Below are 20,113 nucleotides of genomic sequence, written 5' to 3'. Positions count from 1 at the left end.
AAATGAAAAATGGAACAAAGAAAATAAAGACTAAATAAAATCTAAATAAGAAAAAAAACGCAGGAGCGGGAAGGCAAAAGGCAGAAAAATTTGAACAATGTTCAAAACACGTCTTCTTAATTCCGCAAAAAAACTAAGAAGTGAGGAGTCGCGCGCCTACGTTGGGCAGGAAGGCACTCGCACATGGGTGGTACGGGTGGGCTCGCGAACTTTCTTAAGTTCTTAAACTGGCAATACACTTTTAAAACTGTCCGTACTGGATAACGTCACCCACATGTGAGAATATGTTGCCTGCTTATCCTAGGAAAATATCAGCACTTGCTATCGGAAAGCCTAGTAGAGCTGCATACAGGTTTCTTAAGTAGCAGGGGGGGGGGGGGTAGTGAACCATAAAGAGGAGGACCCAGGCCCATAAGCCACTCTATTACATTTATGGTGAAAAATGTGAGCCCACCAAAAAAACAAACAAACCTTACTGTACTGCCATGGGGTTGTAGGCAGGTGGGTATAGTGCATTTTGGGGGTCTCACCATATCCTATAAGGGAGTTATGGTGAAATGTTTATGTGGCACCCTTTTTGTGAAGTTCACAGCAGTGACCTGGAAGGTGCCCCAATGCTCTGCTGCTATGTCTGGATGGCTAGTCCATCATGGTCTTATTCTGGGCATTTGGGACTTAGATGAATTTTTGGTTGAAAATGTGGTATAAAGATAGATGTACTGGCGGTCTGGACATCCAGACAGACGAGTTTCCAGGGAAAAAAAAATTTCTAGACGTATTTTTCAAGAAAGGACATTTTATCACTGCCAACTTTGGGCGTCTAGCAGCATACGTCCAAATCAGACTTAAGACATTTCTTTTGATTATGCCCCTTCACGTATTTTATTTGAATAAATAAAAATATTTTTAAATATTTTCTATACCACTTTGTTTACAATAGAAGAAAATAGAGGCCATATAAGAATATAAGACTTGACATATTGGGGCAGATCAAAAAGTCCATCAAGCCCAGTATCCTGTTTCCAACCATGGTCAACCAAGATCACAAGTACCTGGCTAGATCTCAAAGAGAAAAAACAGATTTTATGCTGCTTATCCTAAAAATAAGTAGTGGATTTCCCCAAGCCATCTTAATAATGGTTTATGACCTTTTCTTTTAGTAAATTATCCAAACCTTTTTTTAAACTCCACTAAGCTAACTGTTTTCACCACATTCTCCAGCAACAAATTCCAGAGTTTAATTATACATTGAGAGAAGAAATATTTTCTCCAGTTCATTTTAAACTGCTCCCTAACTACACAGAGCGAACAAAAACAGTGAAAGAATGCAGCTAATCCATGGGCAATATCTAATGCCAGCTAAAAAAAAATAGGCTTTGCTGATCCAAATGCCTTACTCTTGGCAAGTTATAAAACAGGACACCTATGTGAAAAGTCCTAAAAGGCACTTATTTTAACCCATGTGTATAAAGTCAACAAAGGCACCTATGTGCCTTTATAATAGGTACACAGAACCATCTCTCACCATAGAACACAAGTGCCAATGCACACATTAACTACTCCTCCAAAGTTATTGTAAATGCATGTGTATACTCTAGCATAAACCTGCATCCATCGTAATTCTACCTCCAAATCGTCCCAAGCTATACTTGTGTCAGCACAAATAAAGAACTATGCAATTTTATAAAAAGCCTTTTCTACAAGTAAAGGCATCTTTATGCACGGGAATGTCTTTTTATAAAAATTTCCTGCCCTATACAGACACATACAACATAAAAACTACAATTTCAAATATTGTTTACAAACTCCTGGAAAAATACCATCTTCCAGTGATTTGTTTACAATCTTAGTAACTGGAGTCACCTTATTAACCGTTTGTTGAATAATTGTTGAGGAACCAGGATCCTGAATGGCACGAGTAGGTGTACAACTACAAATAACTTTATGTACCTCAGATATGTCTTACAGTTTCAAAATGAGACCATTTCTCGTTTTCTGAATTCTTTTCAAAACTAAAGCCAAATTCATCAAGTGGTTGTTTTGGGGATTGTTTGTTTTTTATAAATCTTTATTCATTTAAAAACCAGCACAAATTGCAACATATTATCAATCAATTAACACAATAGACAGCACTCAATTCCTTCAAATGATACAATACATATCCCCCTCCACCCACCCTTCCTAAAAGTGTAAAAACACTTAATATAATGCAAATGACTAAGATAAACAACCTTGCAACCAAATAATAAATTAATTACATATCCCCCCTCCCCTCCCATCCACCCATCCTGGATGTGCAGAATCAAAGGTCAAAACTAATGATCAATTCTTACAAAATTTTGTTAATGGGTCCCAAATTTCCTTGAAATTCTTATAATGTCCCAAATGCATTGAACTCATACTTTCAAACTTATAAGTTTGGCACAATGTTTCCCACCAAAAACTATCAAGTGGTTGTTGAGTATCACCTATTCTTTCCACTAAAAACTGCGCATACTTTTCTACATCAAGATCATAAAAATCTACAGAGTCATCATATCCATTAATCCAGGTGTCTAACAATACTAAACAATTCTTTTGGTCTATTTAATGCCTGAGTAACCCTTTCCTTATAATATTGATTCCTTTCACTCTCACATAAGCTAAAATATTCAGTAAGTCGAATCTTATAATCATCATAATCCTCACTTTCTTTAGTTCTATGCCATAAGCGCTCTGCTTTTCTAACTTCACTTCTAACCTGCACTATCACTTCTGATCTCCATGGACAAGGTTTATATTGTCTCCATCACAATTTATTTCTCAGGCGCAACAACATTCAAAGCATTAATCAAAATATCATGCCATTTGGCAACCATTTCATCTAAAGAATCATTTTTATCTATATTTACACTCGGTAGCATAAATCCTTTATGTCAAAATAAGGTCTTATCAATCGCATTTCTTTTTTTCCCCTCACTCTTATATATTGGGCCAAACATAAATGACAACAATTTATGATCAGACCAAATTACCTGTTCAACCTGTAGAGTATTTTCTAAAAGATTTCTACATGGGACATACAAATTAAATCTAAAACATGACCAGCTTGATGTGTACTTTCTTGCACTACCTATTCTAACTTGAGAAAACTACCATACTCCCTCCTCTTCTTCCCTTTCAACATGCCCATTCCCAACCAAACCCAGGTGGACAACACTGTCTAATCAAGGTTAAAATCAGACTCTAAAAACCAAGATTCTGTTATACATAATAAATCAAATCCACCCTCACTCAATAAATCATAAATTAAAACTACCTTATTTCTGGCTGATCTAACATTTATATATCCACATTTAATCCTAGATTGACATTTGTTCAACAACTCTACCTTCTTGAAATCTGTTGTTACGCCAGGTGTATCTCTTTTACAACAGGGCATATTCCACAAACTCCCATATCTCCCCTGTCCTACCAACAGAGTAACTGGCTCATTATCCATGTCCCTTAAATATACCAATGCCCAAAGTCTCACCAAAGGAGCACCCCAAGGAGTGTGCTCCTTAGTTGCGCTCCTTTGTTGGCGTGACACGGAGGCGTTCGCACCTCCAGCGCTGATCTTGGGGTGTTTAAAACCACGCACCTTTGAGAAACATCAGCAAAAGGGGTTTGGCTAGCGGTAGTCCGGCTCAGCTGTTCTCGGGGCAAATTACTAGCGCGGGGTAATTGAATTATGTTACCAGTCCTTTCCAGGCACACAGATCAGCAGCGTGCAGGATGTCAAAGTCCTTCCAGGCTCTCCCCACAGTGGCACTAGTAAGATCTCACGCTTGTCTGAAATAACCACACATGCTGTTTCTCAGGTTACAGGTCAGAAAGAAATTGGTTTGTTTGCATGTGTTACTGTGTTTTTTCAATATAAATCTTGCTATGAGCTATGTGTGGCAATTCTATAAAGCTGGCACCTAGCACTATATGCCACTTACACATGTTAAGGGTGTCATTAATTGACAGGCACCTGTGTGCATTAGAAGCTATGCTATAAGGTATAGCGCATTGACACTACTATATAGGATTATACATGTGGGCAGAACATGGGAGTTACTCCCAGATGCGTGTGTAGTTTACAGAATGTGCAAATTAGACACCTCACTTGGAACACCTAGTTCTGCTAACTTATGCCTGCCACTGACATGGCATTAGATGGCATGTCTGAACATGGGTGCACCAATGCCAATTTATGCTAGACCCGATGCTAAATGCACAGCCTAGGGGTACCTAGACTGAGGTGCCAATTTATAGAATTGCCTCGATTTTAGCACCCTTTAACACCAGAAGGGAGAACGGGGGAGGCTCACTGATGTGAAATTTGGTTCAGGGCACCACAGATCCTTGAGCCAGCCCTCGGCCAAATTATATTAACATCATTTGCATTTATATGCAAAAGATCCTGTTTGGAAGCTGAAGGGTGGACTACACTCAGGGCCTCATCTATCTCTTTCTAAGATTCTCTTTAGACAAAATTAATTATGTATCCATTTAATTACTAGCGTGGGGTAATTGAATGATGTTACTAGTCCTTTCCAGGCGCACAGATCAGTAGTGTGCAGGATGTCAAAGTCCTTCCAGGATCTCTCCACAGCGGCACTAGTAAAATGTTACCTTGCACCTCCGGCGCTAATCTTGGTGTGTTTAAAACCACAAACCCTTGAGAAACGTCAGCAAAAGGGGTGTGGCTAGCGGTAGTCCGGCTCAGCTGTTCTCAGGGCAAATTACTAGCGCGGGGTAATTGAATCCTTTCCAGGCGCACATATCAGCAGTGTGCAGGATGTCAAAGTCCTTCCAGGCTCTTCCCACAGTAATTTAATTAGGTTTTTATTTTGAAAGTTATAGATACTATTAACCTAAGTCACATTTGAACCAACAAATTTTAATACATTTATTCATTGTTAAGAAACATTTACAGAAGTTCTCCTATACACAGCCTGTAAAGTGTCACTCTCCAATAACTCAAAGTAGATTTCATTCCCTACCTCCGTAACATCCATGACTTTGATGGCTGCCAGTTGACCTGTTTTGACATGTCGGCCCTGCAGAAGCAAAGCAAAAAGGAAATGGTTAAGTACAAAATTATTCATATTTGTGGATTTTTTAATTTAAAAAATTAGTACACAGTACAAAAGTGCAGGGAGTAGACTGATGTTTTCCATTATACATCTTGCTCATCTTTCTTCATTCAAAGTGCTAAAGAGGTGAAGGGTGATATTTTAACTATCTGCAAACAGTAGAACAACATCACTTAACTGAAATCACAAAAAAAAAAAGTTCTGCATCAGCACATCTTCCAAATAAATTTCTTCCAAAGGAGCAGTTGTCTTATTTCACTTTTCTCCAAATTTACTATATAATACACAAACATACTATGCTAATCTTGCTCTCAAGCAGCATCTAAATCCTCCCCTGCATGTGTATACTATCAACACCTCACAAGGGTAGAGAAAAAGGAAACATCAGCATATATAAATATGTTTCAATTTCCAGCAAATGTTTTATTTCTTATGACTATAAATTAGTGCTGCCCGATTCACAATTCGAATCGGTTCACCGATTCACTTCAGGTGAATCGATTCGAATAAAAATTTTAAAAAAAATTCAGTTCCCAATTCGGGTGACCCTCCCCCCTCACCCCCTAAAACAGGAGCGGCAGCGTTGCTCTTGCTAGCCAGCTGCTTCCGCAACTGCTTTAGAGGGCAAGGGGAGAGAGTCAGTCAGGAAGTGCTGCTATCCAGCTTCCCCCTGGCGTCCGTTTCCCTCCCTTGGTGTCTGGCTTCCCCCCTGGCCTCCCAGCACCGCTTACCTTCGAGGAACAGCCTGCAGATGCTAGCGATCTTCTCACTGCTTCTGACTGTTTCCTCCGCGATCCTGTCTCTGACATCAGAGGAGGGGCGAGACCACGGCAGAGGAAGCAGCTCAGAAGCAGTGAAAAGATCGCTAGCATCGCGATCTTATCTGCAGGCTGTTCCTCGAAGGTAAGCGGTGCGGGGAGGCCAGGGGGGAAGCCAGACACTAGGGGAGGCCAGGGGGAACACGCAGGCCTTCCCGGGGGGTGTGAGCAGTTCTTCCGGGTGGGGGTGGGACAGGCATTCAGGGGGGAATAGACCTTCAAAGGAGGGGACAGGAAGGCAGACCTTCGGGGGAATGCAGATCTTCAAAGGGGGGGGGGGACAGGCAGGCCTTTAGGGGTGGGATGCAGATAAGGGGGAACAGGCTTTTAAGGAGGGGGACAAGCCTTCGAGGAGGAAGCAGGCCTTCAGGGATGGTGGGACAGGCAGGCCTTTAGGGGTGGGGTGCCGTCCTTCAGGGGAAGGTGCAGGCCTTCAAGGGGGGACAGACCTTCAGGGGAAGGGGGCCCTGGAGTAGAACTACATGGAGGGAGGGAGGGAAGGGGGGTTCAAATTGATGTGCATATGCTGGACTTTGGGGGGGAAGAAATAATGGGTCTGAAAATAGAAGAGAGGGAAAGAGATGATGGACAATGGGATTTAGGGAGGGAAGGAACAGAAAGGGAGAGAAGTTGGACACAAGGGATGTGGGGGGGAGGGGGGAAGAGGGGAGGGTGTGGAGGGGGGGGAAGAGATACTGGATAGGAGGGTAGTTGGGAAAAAAGGGAAGAGATGGTGCACCCTGGGGTGGTGAGGAAAGAGGGAGAGATGCTGGATGAAAGGGTAGTTAAGAAAAGGTGGATCTGTGGAGGGAGATGAAAAAAAGGAAAGATGCCAGACCTCCTGGGGAGGGAAGGGAAACGGAAGGGGAGGGTAGAGATGGCAGATGGATGATTACCACGGAGAAAGAAGAAAGAAGGAGATCCTGTCAAGCAAGACAACCAGAGCCTGGGACCACCAGGATTTGAATATTGACCAGACAACAAAAGGTAGAAAAAATAATTTTATTTTCTGTTTTGTGATTACAATATGTCAAATTTGAAAAGTGTATCCTGCCAGAGCTGGTGTTAGACCTCAAACGTGAACTAGGATTTAACAGAGAGAGGAAAAGTCTTTTTTGTTTGTTTTGTTTATACCACAGCGCCAGTGTGGTTAGGAGAAGGCAAAGGGGGTGACGAGGCTATAAAATAAACCCACCAGGATGTTTGAAAAAAACAAACAAACATCCAATTGGGCAGGAAAATTGAATCAAATCAAAAATTTTTTTTCCTGGATCTTGCAGCACTACTATAAATGAAGCACAAGGCAGCCTCTTATAGTTGCAGGCACAGACTTGGGAACTATACCGTTTTCAACATGGAAATCTGTGTGGCCTATTACAGAGATAGCAGTCCAAATTTTATGTACATATTAGAAAAGCAACAAACACAATAAAGGTTTTTTGTTTCTAAAATAGTTTTCAAATTTTTTTTAAAAAGGTAGCTATGCTAGTATTCTTTTTCCAATTTGGCTCATGCAGCATAAATAGCTTGAGATTAAAAGTGACAGACCCTTTCCAATGCCAATCAGACTGTAGGCACAGTTGTGGAACAGTAAACTCCAGTTTTAATGAAGACTGAACTGGCATTTAGAATGAGCTTGATCAGATTAAAAAACACCGCTCAAGAAGATCTGTAAAAAAATGAAAAACTGAGAACAAGGCCTGGAACTCATATGTTTTAAAGAGCACTGGGCTAAGAGGTACCATACATACAATGAAGATAGAAGTAAGGTGAGAGTTCAGTAGCTGGAAAGGGAAGCTTTCCTGCTATGATGTCTGAAAAAAAAAAAAAAAATCCTTCTCTTTGGAGACAACTGCCTTCCCTGTCTCTGAGGCAAAGCAGAAGGGCTTGTGGAAGAGCCATGATCAGAAAGCCAAGTGTGGCTTCTACCACAAATTTAATTCCATACCATGCAAAAACTTAACGATATGCAGATTTTAAATGAACCGAACTTGCGAGCTGATCAAGGGAAGTTGCTGAGGAACATGAACACAAAGATTTCTCAGTAAGCATCACGTGTCCAAACAAAAACAAGTTTGGGTACGCACTGGCACCTCTTCTCCTGCTCATAAACATTACCCTCACAATAATTTCTTGCACATAATTTTTGTGAGGTTGATATTTATGTGCAGAATTGGTGCTAATTTGTGCCAACAATGTCATTTTTTGCTTGGAAAACCTGCTCATGATCTGTTATGGCCTTTGAATATTTTACACTTACAGACAATTTCTTTCCATTTGCAAAATATGTTAAAACTGGCAGTTAATAGTCAACAACTGTTAACCCTTCTACACTGTCCTGGACCTGGCAAAAAAATTTCTTATGAACGCATCAAAAAACACCATTTCCTTATCTGCATTGCATGGAATACTTTAATGTGCTTGTTACCATTCATTACAAGAACATAATGTATATACAGTACTAGTGCTACACAATTCAGGGAAAAAAAATTTCCATTTGATTCAATTCAGCCTATTGAATCGATTTTTCGATTTGATTTTCCTGTCCAATCTGGCTTCCCCCCCCCCAAACATCCTGAAGTCTTTCCACCCACCCCCTTTGCCCTCTCCATCCCCACGCCAGCGCAGTGGTGTAAACAAAATAAACAAAAAATAATTTTTCTCTCTCTGTTAAGACAGCAAGTGTGAGCTAGGACCTAACACCAGCTCTGGCAGGATACACATTTCAAATTTCACATATTGTAGTCACAACATTTTTTTAAAAAAAATTTCTATCTTCCACTGCCATATCCAACATTTGTTTCTTTCCCTGCCTTGTGCCAAATCTCTCTATTATCATCCATGCAACATCTCTCCCTTCCTCCCCTCCATTATCATGTGCAACATTTCTTTCTCTCTCCTCATGTACCATCTCTCTCTGCCCTCCATCCTATGTCCAACATTTCTCCCTCTCTCTTTTCTCCATGCATATCTCCTTCTCCTCCACCATATGATGGATTTTCTCCCTCTCACCCCTTTCTACCTCTGTTTCCTCTCTCCTTTCATCTCCTCCACGCCAACAATTCTTCTTCTCTTCTTTTTCTCCCCATGTGCAGCATCTTTGCTCCCCTCCTATCCATCCCCCTGTGTTGTAGCTTTCAATCCCTCCCTCCCATCCCATGCAGCAGCACCCCACCAACCCTCCCAGCATGAGACCTGACATACCTCAGAGGCTTCCTAAAGCAGCAGAAGCGACAGAGCTCTGAACAGGCTGCTTCACAGATTGACCTGCTAGGGCTTTTCTCTGCTGCATCACTGATGAGGTCAGTAGAGGCTTGCGACAGGTCCGGGAAGGGGGAGCTGGGTGTTGGCCCAAATATAAACTGAGAACCCCATTTTTGGTGCTTTTTTGGGCCCAAAAATCTCAGTTCATATTCAAGTATATCCATAGCTTCTGAAATATATTGCTGAATCTCCAAGTGCTTTATCTACCCAACAGGTAAAGTGTACACACATCCCATGAATCTCTCAGCCCAAATAACTCCTTCAGTCCTTGTTCCACCCTGAATTTATACTATATATACCACTGTTATCATATTGTCTGCATGATGCTTTAAGCTCTGCCAAGTCCACACCACAGCTCACATTTTCAGAACACAGACTGATATTTTGGAGTACTAGCATTGAAGGAAAAATTATGTCCTTACCTGTCAATTTTCTTTCCTTTAGACACAGCAGATGAATCCAGAGACCAGTGGGATAGCAGACATCTACCAGCAGGTAGAGATAGAGAAACTGATTAACAGGTGGTCCTATTGGCTGGCACACCTCCTGTATCTTCAGTATTGCTCCTTGCCTAAGCATCCGGAACCAATAATATACTTGTTATGGGAAATAAAAAACTTATTTCCCATAACAAATTTCAAAGGTAACAATACAGAATACAATTACCAACAATAACAAAACAAACTGACTTCTGAAACTTGTAAAAGATAAACCGACAGACATATTCAGAAAGGGTGGGGCTCTGGATTCATCTGCTGCATCTAAAGGAAAGAAAATTAACAAGTAAGGACATAATTTTTCCTTCCTTAGCAACAGCAACAGATGAATCCAGAGACCAGTGGGATGGAGCAAAGCAATCCTCAATCTGGGTGGGAAGCAAAACGCCACCTACGCAATGACCGAAGCACCAAAAGCATTCTCCGCACGCACTGCCACATCCAAGAGGTAATGCTTAGAGAAAGTATTCCTAGAGGACCAAGTAGCTGCTCGACAAATCTCCTCCAAGGAAAAACCTGTTGACTCAGCCCAGGAGGTAGCCAACGCTCTGGTTGAATGGGCATGAAGCTCTTCCGGCAACCGCTTCCCTGACATCAAGTAAGTGGAAGAAATGGTTTCCTTGACCCATCGAGCGATGGAAGCTTTGGACGCTTGCATACATTTGTTGCATTCCGCGAATAATACAAAGAGGTGATCTGAACGCCAAAAGTTGTTAATAACCTGCAGATAATATAGAAGGATTCTACGCACATGCAAAAAACACAGTGAAGAGAATCGTTCTCCCATTCCTCCTCTCGGAAAGCAGAAAGGAAGAGAGACTGGTTAACATGAAAGGATGATACAACCTTAGGAAGAAACGATGGTAACATCCGAACTGATACCCCTGAATCTGAAATGCGCAAAAAAGGATCCCTGCAGGACAACACCTGCAACTCCAAAACCCGCCAGGCTGAAGTCATTGCCACAAAAAAAAAAACGCTTTCAACGTCACATCCTTTAGAGTCACTTTGGATAAAGGCTCAAACGGGGCTTTCTGTAACCCCCCCAAGGACTACCTTAAGACTCCACTCCGGACATGGCTTCTTAACAGGTGGCCGAATATGATGAACACCTTTCAGGAATTGAACTACATCCTGCTGAGAAGTAAGGGAAGAGCGAGCCACACAGCCTCTGTAACAAACAATAACCGCCACTTGAACTTTAAGGGAGTTATACGTCAATCCCTTGGCTACTCCATCCTGCAGAAAAGAAAGAATGTTAGAGAGAGAAGCCTGGAAGGACGAAATATCCTGAGCAGCACACCAAGAATCGAAAACCCTCCAGACTCTAGCATACGGCCTGGCTCTTGAAAGGTCGCGGCTGAGGCATAAGGTTATTTGGAACAGGTTATTTTGACTCTTCTTCAAGACCAAAGTGGAACAGATTTTCCATGTTGATTGGACCCTATGAGAGCAAATCCAGAGTCACCGGGAATCTCAACTGTTCGCCCGTCGACAGACCTATGAAATCGGCATACCATGGATGGCCCGACCAATCCGGAGCTACCAGGATCACCATGCCCTGAAAGTGAGTTATGCGATGTAACACACGACCAATCATAGGCCAAGGAGGAAACACATAAAGGAGAGAACACGGAGGCCAAGCAAGAGCCAATGCATCTACCACCTCTGACTCCCGCCCCCTGCGTCTGCTGAAGAATCGAGGAAGATATGCAATTTTAGATTAGGCCATGAGGTCTATCTCCAGGAGACCCCACCTCTGAACTATTAGGTCGAATGCTCGAGTGGAAAGTTCCCATTCTCCGGGATTGAGAAGATTTCTGTTGACAAAGTCTGCCTGTACGTTTGCTTGTTCAGCAATGTGAGCCACCGAGAGAAGAGGAAGATGAATTTCTGCCCATTGAAGCTGAACCATTGCCTCGCTTGCCAACTGAGGACTTCGTGTACCTTCCTATCTGTTAATATATGCCACCGCCATGACACTGTCTGAAAAGACCCTTGTTGGTCGGCCCTGAATCATGAGCTGAAACGCCTGAAGTGCTAGTCTGATCACTCTCAACTCCAGAAGATCAACCACCGAGCCTCCTCCTGAGACCAGACTCCCTGCACTGAGGACTGAAAGCACTGAGCCCCCCATCCCAAACTGACATTTGTGGTCACTGTGATCCACTTCGGTGTTGCCAGTGGTATTCCTTTGAACAGATTGAGCTTGCTGAGCCACCAATTCATGCTGAGCGATGCTTGATGAGTCCACTGGAGTCGACGATTGTAGTCCTGAGATACCGGGGACCATCAGGAGAAGTGACTGCTGCAGCACGCTCATATGAAAGCGAGCCCAAGGAACCACTTCCAGAGTTGCCACCATAGATCCCAAAACCTGAACATAATCCCGTACTCTGGGTCTGGGTGACTGGAGAAGTAGGCGTACTTGGACTACAACTTCTCTCCCCAATCTTTTGATAGAAACACCTTTCCCACCTTGGTGTCAGTGATTCCAGTGATTGCGAGGGAATCAGCAAGCTCTTTGGAAAGTTGACTACCCATCCCAAAGATTGGAAAAGGGAGATCACCCTTTGTGTCACTGCCAGACTCTCCTGTCTGAAAGATGCTCAAATTAACCAAGTAAGGATGAACCCGAATGCCCTCTTTGCAAAGAAACGCTGCTACTACTACCATTACTTTTGAAAAAGTCCGTGGAGCTGTTGCTAGACCAAAATGGCATCACTTGAAACTGACAGTGCTGGCCAAGTCAGCAAAGCAAAGATACCTCTGATGCGGTGGCCATATGGGAATATGCAAGTAAGCTTCTTTGAGATCGAATGCTGTAAGGAACTCCCCCAGTTGAACCACTGCAATGACTAATCGCAGTTTCCACACAGAAATGTCTGACGTTGAGAAATTAGTTGACTCATTTGAGATCTAGAACCGGTCTGACCGAACCTCTTTTCTTGGGTACTATGAAGTAAATGGAATATCTTCCCAGACCTCTTTATTCCTGTGGAACTGGAACTACAGCCCCAAGTTTTAGAAGAACTTGAAGGGTGCATTGCACTGATTCTCTCTTGGCTGCCCCAGTGCACGGGGATACCAAGAATAAATCTGTGACAGGAGAGGAAAATTCTAATTTGTAACCTTCTCGAATAATGGCCAATACCCATTGATCAGACATTACCTTGGCCCACTCCACCAGAAAGGAAGACATCTGACCCCCCTACGTTCACGACAGAGGGAGCCAACATCCCCATCATTGGGAATTACTAGCTGGTTGACCGGTTGGGGAGTTTGTAGAACGAAAGGAATTCTTTTGAGGAAATCAAGGCCTAGAATTACAGAAAGAACCATAAGAGGGAGTATAGGACGGCTTTCCGAGTCTATATCTCTTTACATCCTGGAAGCGAGGACTGGCAGACAAAGCCTTCAAAGGTGCTTTAGGCTTATCTTCTGGCAACCTCTGCATTGGGGAATCGCAGAAATATTTTCCCTTGTCCAAATCTTCACCAAATAACAGACGACCCTTAAAAGGAAGCCTTACTAGCCGAAGCTTGGACGCTGCGCCCACCACCCAATTACGGAGCCATAAAGATCTGCGAGAAACTACATTTGTTTTGCAGAAAAGACATTTGTTTTGTAGAAGCGTGAATATCATATAAGGCATCCACCAAATATGTTAGTCTCGTTTCCATATCCGCCCAAGTCAGATGAACAGAAACCCCTGTCTCCATCGTCTTATCCGCCATTCGTTGTACCCATTGCAGACATGCCCGTGCAGCATATGAACTGCACACGGCCACTTGCAATGCCACTGCCGCTACATCAAAGGAAAGTTTAAGCGAAGATTCAATCTTTCTATCCTGGATGTCTTTGGCGCTACACCTCCCTCAACCGGCTATGTAGTCTTTTGGATAACTGCAGCCACCAACACGTCCACCCTCGGGAGCTTAAACTTCTCCAGCTCCTCCTGAGCTATTGGGTACAACTGCCGCATGGCCTCTGCCACCTGTAGAGCTGCCTCAGGTGTGTCCCATTGAGCCGTAATAAGTTCCTGCATGGCTTCGTGGACTGGAAAGGTTTTACGTGGTTTTCTCGTGCCCACCATAAGAGGATTAGGCACCCCTGATACCTGCGGATCAATTTGAGAGATATTTAGACTTTAGAGTGCCTTATAAATAAATGATGGTAATTCTTCCTTATGGAAAAAACGGAGCGCTGCAGGATCATCAACCTCCCTAGCTAGCACTTCCTCTAACTCCAAATCTGCCACTTCCCTCTCCTCCAAAGCTTCCGGAATAGCAAGGGATAAGCTGGAGTCTGATGGAGGGTCACCTCCATCTGTGGATGTCACTTTGCACCTTTTTGCTGCCTGAGACTCCAGAGAAGGTCTACTAAGCGGGAGTGGGGCAAAATTACCAAGTTAAATTGCCCTTGATTTGCAGACTGAGAACTGTGCATCAAAAAGACTTTATGCATTATCATGAAAACTCCAGTGAAAATGCTGCCATGTTAACCCCTGTCGGCACTGCCTGAACTTTCTCCTGCAAAGAAACCACTGCTGGAAACAAAGATGAGGAAGCGCTGACTATCGCTGAAACTTCCCTAGCCGCCAACAATCATTGAAGCGGAACGGGCTCTGCCACGAGCGAAGGAGAGCTGGGCCATGCTTCAACTGCACAGGAAAACACTGCTTCGTTCAGCATTAAATTAACTTCTTCCCCCGGAGCGTCTGTACAACCAGCGGAACAGAGGCCCGATAGTGCTTGGTGCTTCCCACAGCATGAACACCTTTTTACTACCTCTGCCACCATGACTATAAAACAGAACACCCTCAGCTGACAGGAAACCGGCTTCAATAAAAGTAACTTGCGTATAAGGTTTTAAAAAAAAAACAAAAAACGCCAGAAACAAACTACAATAAATTAAAGTTCCAGTCACCCAGCGCCAAATGAGAAACTGTGAAAAACTGGTAGTAAATTAAAGTTCCACTCACCCAGAGAAACTGTCAAAAACTGGTAGTTATAGACTGTAGACTGACAGAAAAATACAGTCCAGCTACAACAATTTAGTTCTCTCTCTCTCTCTTTTCTTTTTCTTTTTAAGGGAAAGAATAAAATTGAGAGAAGGAAGAATACCCCTCAATCCAGTGGAGGGAAGGGTGAAGCAGGGATCTGGGGTAGCCCAGGTGTGACTTCTAAAGCTGACATTGCTCAGCCAGTCACCCCTGTCTACCTGAAGATAAATTCTTAACAGAAGAAATTGAATTTTCCAGTCACAGGAGCTAGCTGAATAGCGACCATCACCTGCTGGGAGATAGAGCATACTGAAGATACAGGTGTGCCAGCCAATAGGACCACCTGTTAATCAGCTTTTCTTTATCTCCACCTGCTGGTAGATGTCTGCTATCCCACTGGTCTCTGGATTCATCTGCTGCTGTTGCTAAGGAATTCTCTTTCTCTGTCATAGATTAAACACCACTATTTAGGCTTCCAGAGAATTCCTGAAACTAAGGACACATGGGTCTCCATGTATTCCAGCAGCTCAGATGGTAAAATTATGGTCATACCTGTTAATTTTCTTTCCTTTAGAAGCAGCAGATGAATCCAGACTAGTGGGTATAGCTCACATCGACCAGCAGGTGGAGATAGAGAACTGATTAACAGTTGGCCTTAAAGCCTGGTGTTCTTTCTGTTGATTCAGTTATGCACTTTGCCCAAGCATCCCGAAGGAGAATGAGCAGCCACAAACTCCATTCCAGTAACAAACGTGCCCTTCTCATTTGAATCCCATTGATATTTTCTCGATTTTCGCATCTTGCGTTTTTTATTTTATTTTTTTTTTTTTTCAGTCATGAAATCATACACTTACCAACCATAGCCCCGGCTAACCTAACGCCCTAAATTCCCTACACACAGTCCGTGCCCATGGGGAGGGGCTCTGGATTCATCTGCTGCTTCTAAAGGAAAGAAAATTAACAGGTATGACCATAATTTTACCTTCCATAGCAAAGCAGCAGATGAATCCAGACTAGTGGGATGTAGCAAAGCAAACTCAAACTGGGTGGGACGCCAATGCCGCCTCTGCCAGCACTGCCGCGCCAAAACTCGCCTCTGAACGGGCTGCTACATCTAACCGATAATGCTTTGAAAAAGTATTCCCTGACGACCAAGTGGCCGCCCGGCAAATCTCCTCTAATGACATCCCCCCGGACTCCGCCCAAGATGTAGCTAAAGCCCGAGTGGAATGAGCCTGCAGGTGCTCCGGTACCTTCTTCCCTGATAACACATAAGCCGAAGCAATAGCTTCCTTGACCCAACGCGCAATGGACGCTTTAGATGCCGCCATCCCTTTGTTTTTACCCGCGAACGCGACAAAGAGATGGTCCGACCGGCGAAAAGCATTCGTCACCTCCAAATAATGGAGAAGCATACGGCGGACATCCAGAAGCCGTACCGACAAAAAACGCTTCCCCCAATCCTCCTTCCTGAAGGATGGCAGAAACAGACTCTGGTTCACATGAAAGGACGAAATAACCTTAGGCAGGAAGGACGGCACCGTACGCACCGTCACCCCAGCCTCCGAGAAACGCAAAAAGGGTTCCCTGCACGAAAGCGCTTGCAACTCCGAGACTCGCCTTGCTGAAGCCATTGCCACCAAAAAAACTGTTTTCAGTGTGACATCTTTCAACGTGGCCGCTGATAGGGGCTCAAAAGGTGCCCCCTGCAACTTCCCAAGGACAAGTTTCAGATCCCACGCTGGACAAATACGCTTTACCGGCGGGCGGATATGGTTCACCCCCTTGAGGAAACGGACCACGTCCGGCTGCGACGCGAGAGCCGAGTGATCCACCCGGCCCCTGTAACAGGCAATGGCCGCCACCTGAACCTTTAAAGAGTTGTAGGCTAACCCTTTCTCCACGCCTTCCTGCAGGAAAGCAAGAATAGCCGGCAGAGAAGCCTTAAAGGGCGCCACTCCCTGGTGACCGCACCATGCCTCAAAAATCTTCCAGACTCTCGCATAGGAGGCTGACGTCGAAAGTTTCTTGGCTTTAAGCAGAGTGGCGATCACCCTCTCTGAATAGCCCTTCTTTTTTAGCCTCGACCGCTCAATAGCCAGGCCGTAAGACCAAAGCGGGCCGGATCTTCTATCCATATGGGCCCCTGAGACAGTAAGTCCGGCGTTACCTGGAACGTCACCCGCTCGCCTACCGCAAGCTGAATCAGATCTGCGTACCACGGCCGACGTGGCCAATCCGGAGCCACCAGGATGACTCTGCCGCGGAAGCGAGAGATGCGTTGTAACACTCGCCCTATCATGGGCCACGGCGGGAATACATACAGAAGGGAATTCGGAGGCCATGGGAGAGCTAACGCGTCTACCCCTTCCGAACCCTCTGTCTTGCGTCTGCTGAAGAACCGAGGCACCTTCGCATTGCGGGACGAGGCCATGAGATCCATCTCCGGCAAGCCCCACCGACGGACTAGCTGGCTGAACGCTCGAGGAGACAACTCCCACTCTCCCGGATCCAGAAGATTTCTGCTGAGAAAGTCCGCTTGCACGTTTTCGCGACCTGCAATGTAAGCCGCCGACAGAAGCGGCACATGCCTCTCCGCCCAACGAAACAACTCTCTTGCCTCTTCTGCTAACTGCGGACTCCGGGTGCCCCCTTGGCGATTGACATAGGCGACCGCCGTGACACTGTCCGAAAAGACTCTGGTCGGCTTGTCCTGAAGTAGTGACTGAAACGCTAGCAGCGCCAGCCTGACCGCCTTTAACTCCAACAAATTGATGGGCCACTGGGCCTCCTGGACGGACCACCTCCCCTGCACTGACGCCTGCAGGCATTGGGCCCCCCAACCCTGCAGACTGGCATCCGTGGAGACCACTATCCAGTCCGGCGTGGCCAACGGCATGCCCTTCCACAGATGCAACTCGTGGAGCCACCACTGCATGCTGTGAGCTGCTCGACGACTCCATGGGAGACGCACATTGTAGTTCAGAGAAGCTGGAGACCAGCGGGAGAGCAGAGACTGTTGCAAGGGCCTCATGTGGTGCCGCGCCCAGGGGACCACCTCCAGAGTCGCCACCATGGAACCCAGCACCTGTACATAATCCCACGCTCGCGGTCTGGCCGTCCCGAGAAGTAGGCGAATTTGAGCCTGTAATTTCTCCCCCCGGTCTCGGGGTAGAAACACCTTCCCCAGAGCCGTGTCGAACTGCACCCCCAGATGCACCAACGACTGCGATGGGGACAGAAAACTTTTGGGAAAGTTGACAATCCACCCCAACGACTGTAGGAGAGAAATCACTCGCTGAGTAACCGCCGCACTCTCCTGTCTGGACGAGGCGCGGATTAACCAGTCGTCTAGGTAAGGGTGTACCCGAATCCCTTCCCTGCGGAGGAAGGCGGCTACCACCACCATGACCTTGGAAAAGGTGCGGGGTGCCGTTGCCAAGCCAAAGGGCATTGCCCGAAACTGATAATGCTGGCCCAGAATCGCAAACCGCAGATACCGCTGATGCGGAGGCCAGATTGGAATGTGGAGGTATGCCTCCTTGAGGTCGAGGGACGTGAGGAACTCTCCCGGTCGCACAGCCGCAATAACCGAGCGCACTGTCTCCATCCGGAAATGGCGAACACTGAGAAATCTGTTGACTCTTTTGAGATCCAGCACCGGCCTGAAGGACCCCCCCTTCTTTGGCACAATGAAGTAAAGGGAATATATACCGGTGCCCACCTCTTCCGGGGGCACCGGTATCACTGCCCCTAGCTCGAGCAGCCCCTGAAGAGTCAATCTGACCGCGTCTCCCTTGGCCGCCCCATTGCACGGGGACACCAAGAAAGAATCTACGACGGGAGAGGCAAACTCTAACTTGTACCCTTCTTGTATAATGTCCAACACCCACTGATCTGACGTGATCGTGGCCCACTCCGCCCGGAACTCCGAAAGCCGGCCCCCTAAGGGCAAGGCGGAGGGAGCCAAGCCCCCGTCATTGTGGAGTGCGAGTGGCTGGGGTACGTGTTGACTGTCCCGAAGAGGGTCTCGTCGTACGAAAGGACCCCCTCTGCTGAAACCTTGGTCTCGAAGCAGAGGACGCCCCAGATGCTGCTCTGAAGAAAGGCTTACCCGCCCTGGATCTCCGAACATCCCTGAAGCGTGGTCTAGACGATGAGGGCCTCACCGGGGGCCTAGCCCTATCCTCCGGTAAACGTTGAGTTTTGGTATCCCCAAAATCCTTCACCAGCTTATTTAAATCTTCTCCAAACAATAAACCCCCTTTAAAAGGGAGTCTCACCAGCCGAAGCTTAGAAGCTGCATCGGCCGCCCAATGCCGTAGCCATAAGGATCTGCGAGATACCACTGACAGAGACATCTGCTTAGCAGATGCCCTAATAATATCATACAAGGAGTCGGCTAAATAAGCCAAGCCCGACTCCAAATCTGCCAGCTCCGAGGGAACAGAACCCCCAGACTCCATTAACGTATCTGACATGACCTGCGACCACTGCAGACATGCTCGCGCCGCATAAGAGCTGCAGATTGCGGCCTGCAAGGTAACTGCCGCTACTTCAAAGGACATTTTTAAGGAAGATTCAATCTTCCTATCCTGCGCATCCTTCAATGTCACACCCCCTTCCACCGGTAAGGTAGTCTTTTTAGTTACGGCTGCCACCAAAGCATCCACCCTGGGTAATCTAAACTTATCTAGTTCAGTCGGGTCAACCGGATACAAGAGCCGCATGGCTTTTGTTACTCGTAACCTGGCCTCTGGCGTATCCCATTGCGCCGAGATCAGCTCATGCATGGCTTCATGCACCGGAAAAGACTTGGGGGGTCTCCGTGTACCGGCCATCAGGGGATTACCTGATACCGCAGTATCTGCCTGAGAAATATTCAGCCCCTGTAAAGCTTTCGAAATCAAGGAAGAAAGTTCTTCTCTATGAAACAAACGTAGAGCGGACGGGTCATCCACATCTTGACCCGGGGGATCCCCTGTATCCCAGTCCAGGACCTCCCCCTCCTCCAAGGATTCCGGAAGAGAAAAAGGGGATCTAGGCAGAATCTCCTCTGCTTCCGCGGTCGCAATCCTGCGCTTCTTAGGTAGCAGCGACCGCCCCGGCGAGCCCACCGTGCCCTCAGCCGGCCTGCCTGTCCCACCAGGCACCACCGCCGACGTCGAGGGCACTGGAAGGGACACATCGACCCCCGGCCCCGGCGGGACGGGCTGCGCACCCTGCAACAGAAATGCCCGGTGTAGCAGCATAACAAATTCTGGAGAAAATGAACCAAACGGAAGCGCCGCTGACTCGCCCTGAGCCGCACCGGGGAGCGGGGCCGCGACTGCCGCTGGTGCTCCCGACTCCCCCGCCGCCGCTGGACTCCCCACTGCCACGGAAGCGCCCCGCAGCTCCGACTCACCCTCGTGCTCCGGGGAC

The 20,113-nt window shown here is 46.1% G+C and overlaps 1 protein-coding gene across 5 annotated transcripts in view; it reads right to left on the bottom strand.

Annotated features, from left to right (window-relative positions):
- The window catches only part of MAP4K4 (mitogen-activated protein kinase kinase kinase kinase 4), a 447,614-nt gene that overhangs the window by 291,997 nt on the left and 135,504 nt on the right, over nt 1-20,113 (bottom strand). For all 5 annotated transcript variants that reach the window (XM_033948219.1, XM_033948217.1, XM_033948220.1 and 2 more), the window contains exon 3: nt 5,013-5,069. In XM_033948219.1, the coding sequence (XP_033804110.1) occupies nt 5,013-5,069 (57 nt within the window). The remainder of the gene's footprint in view (nt 1-5,012; nt 5,070-20,113) is intronic.

This window comes from Geotrypetes seraphini, chromosome 6 (genome assembly GCF_902459505.1).
Source record: "Geotrypetes seraphini chromosome 6, aGeoSer1.1, whole genome shotgun sequence".
Lineage (NCBI taxonomy): Eukaryota > Metazoa > Chordata > Amphibia > Gymnophiona > Dermophiidae > Geotrypetes > Geotrypetes seraphini.
The sequence above is the reverse complement of the archived record's forward strand: the minus strand, read 5'-3'. Positions and strand labels throughout refer to the sequence as shown.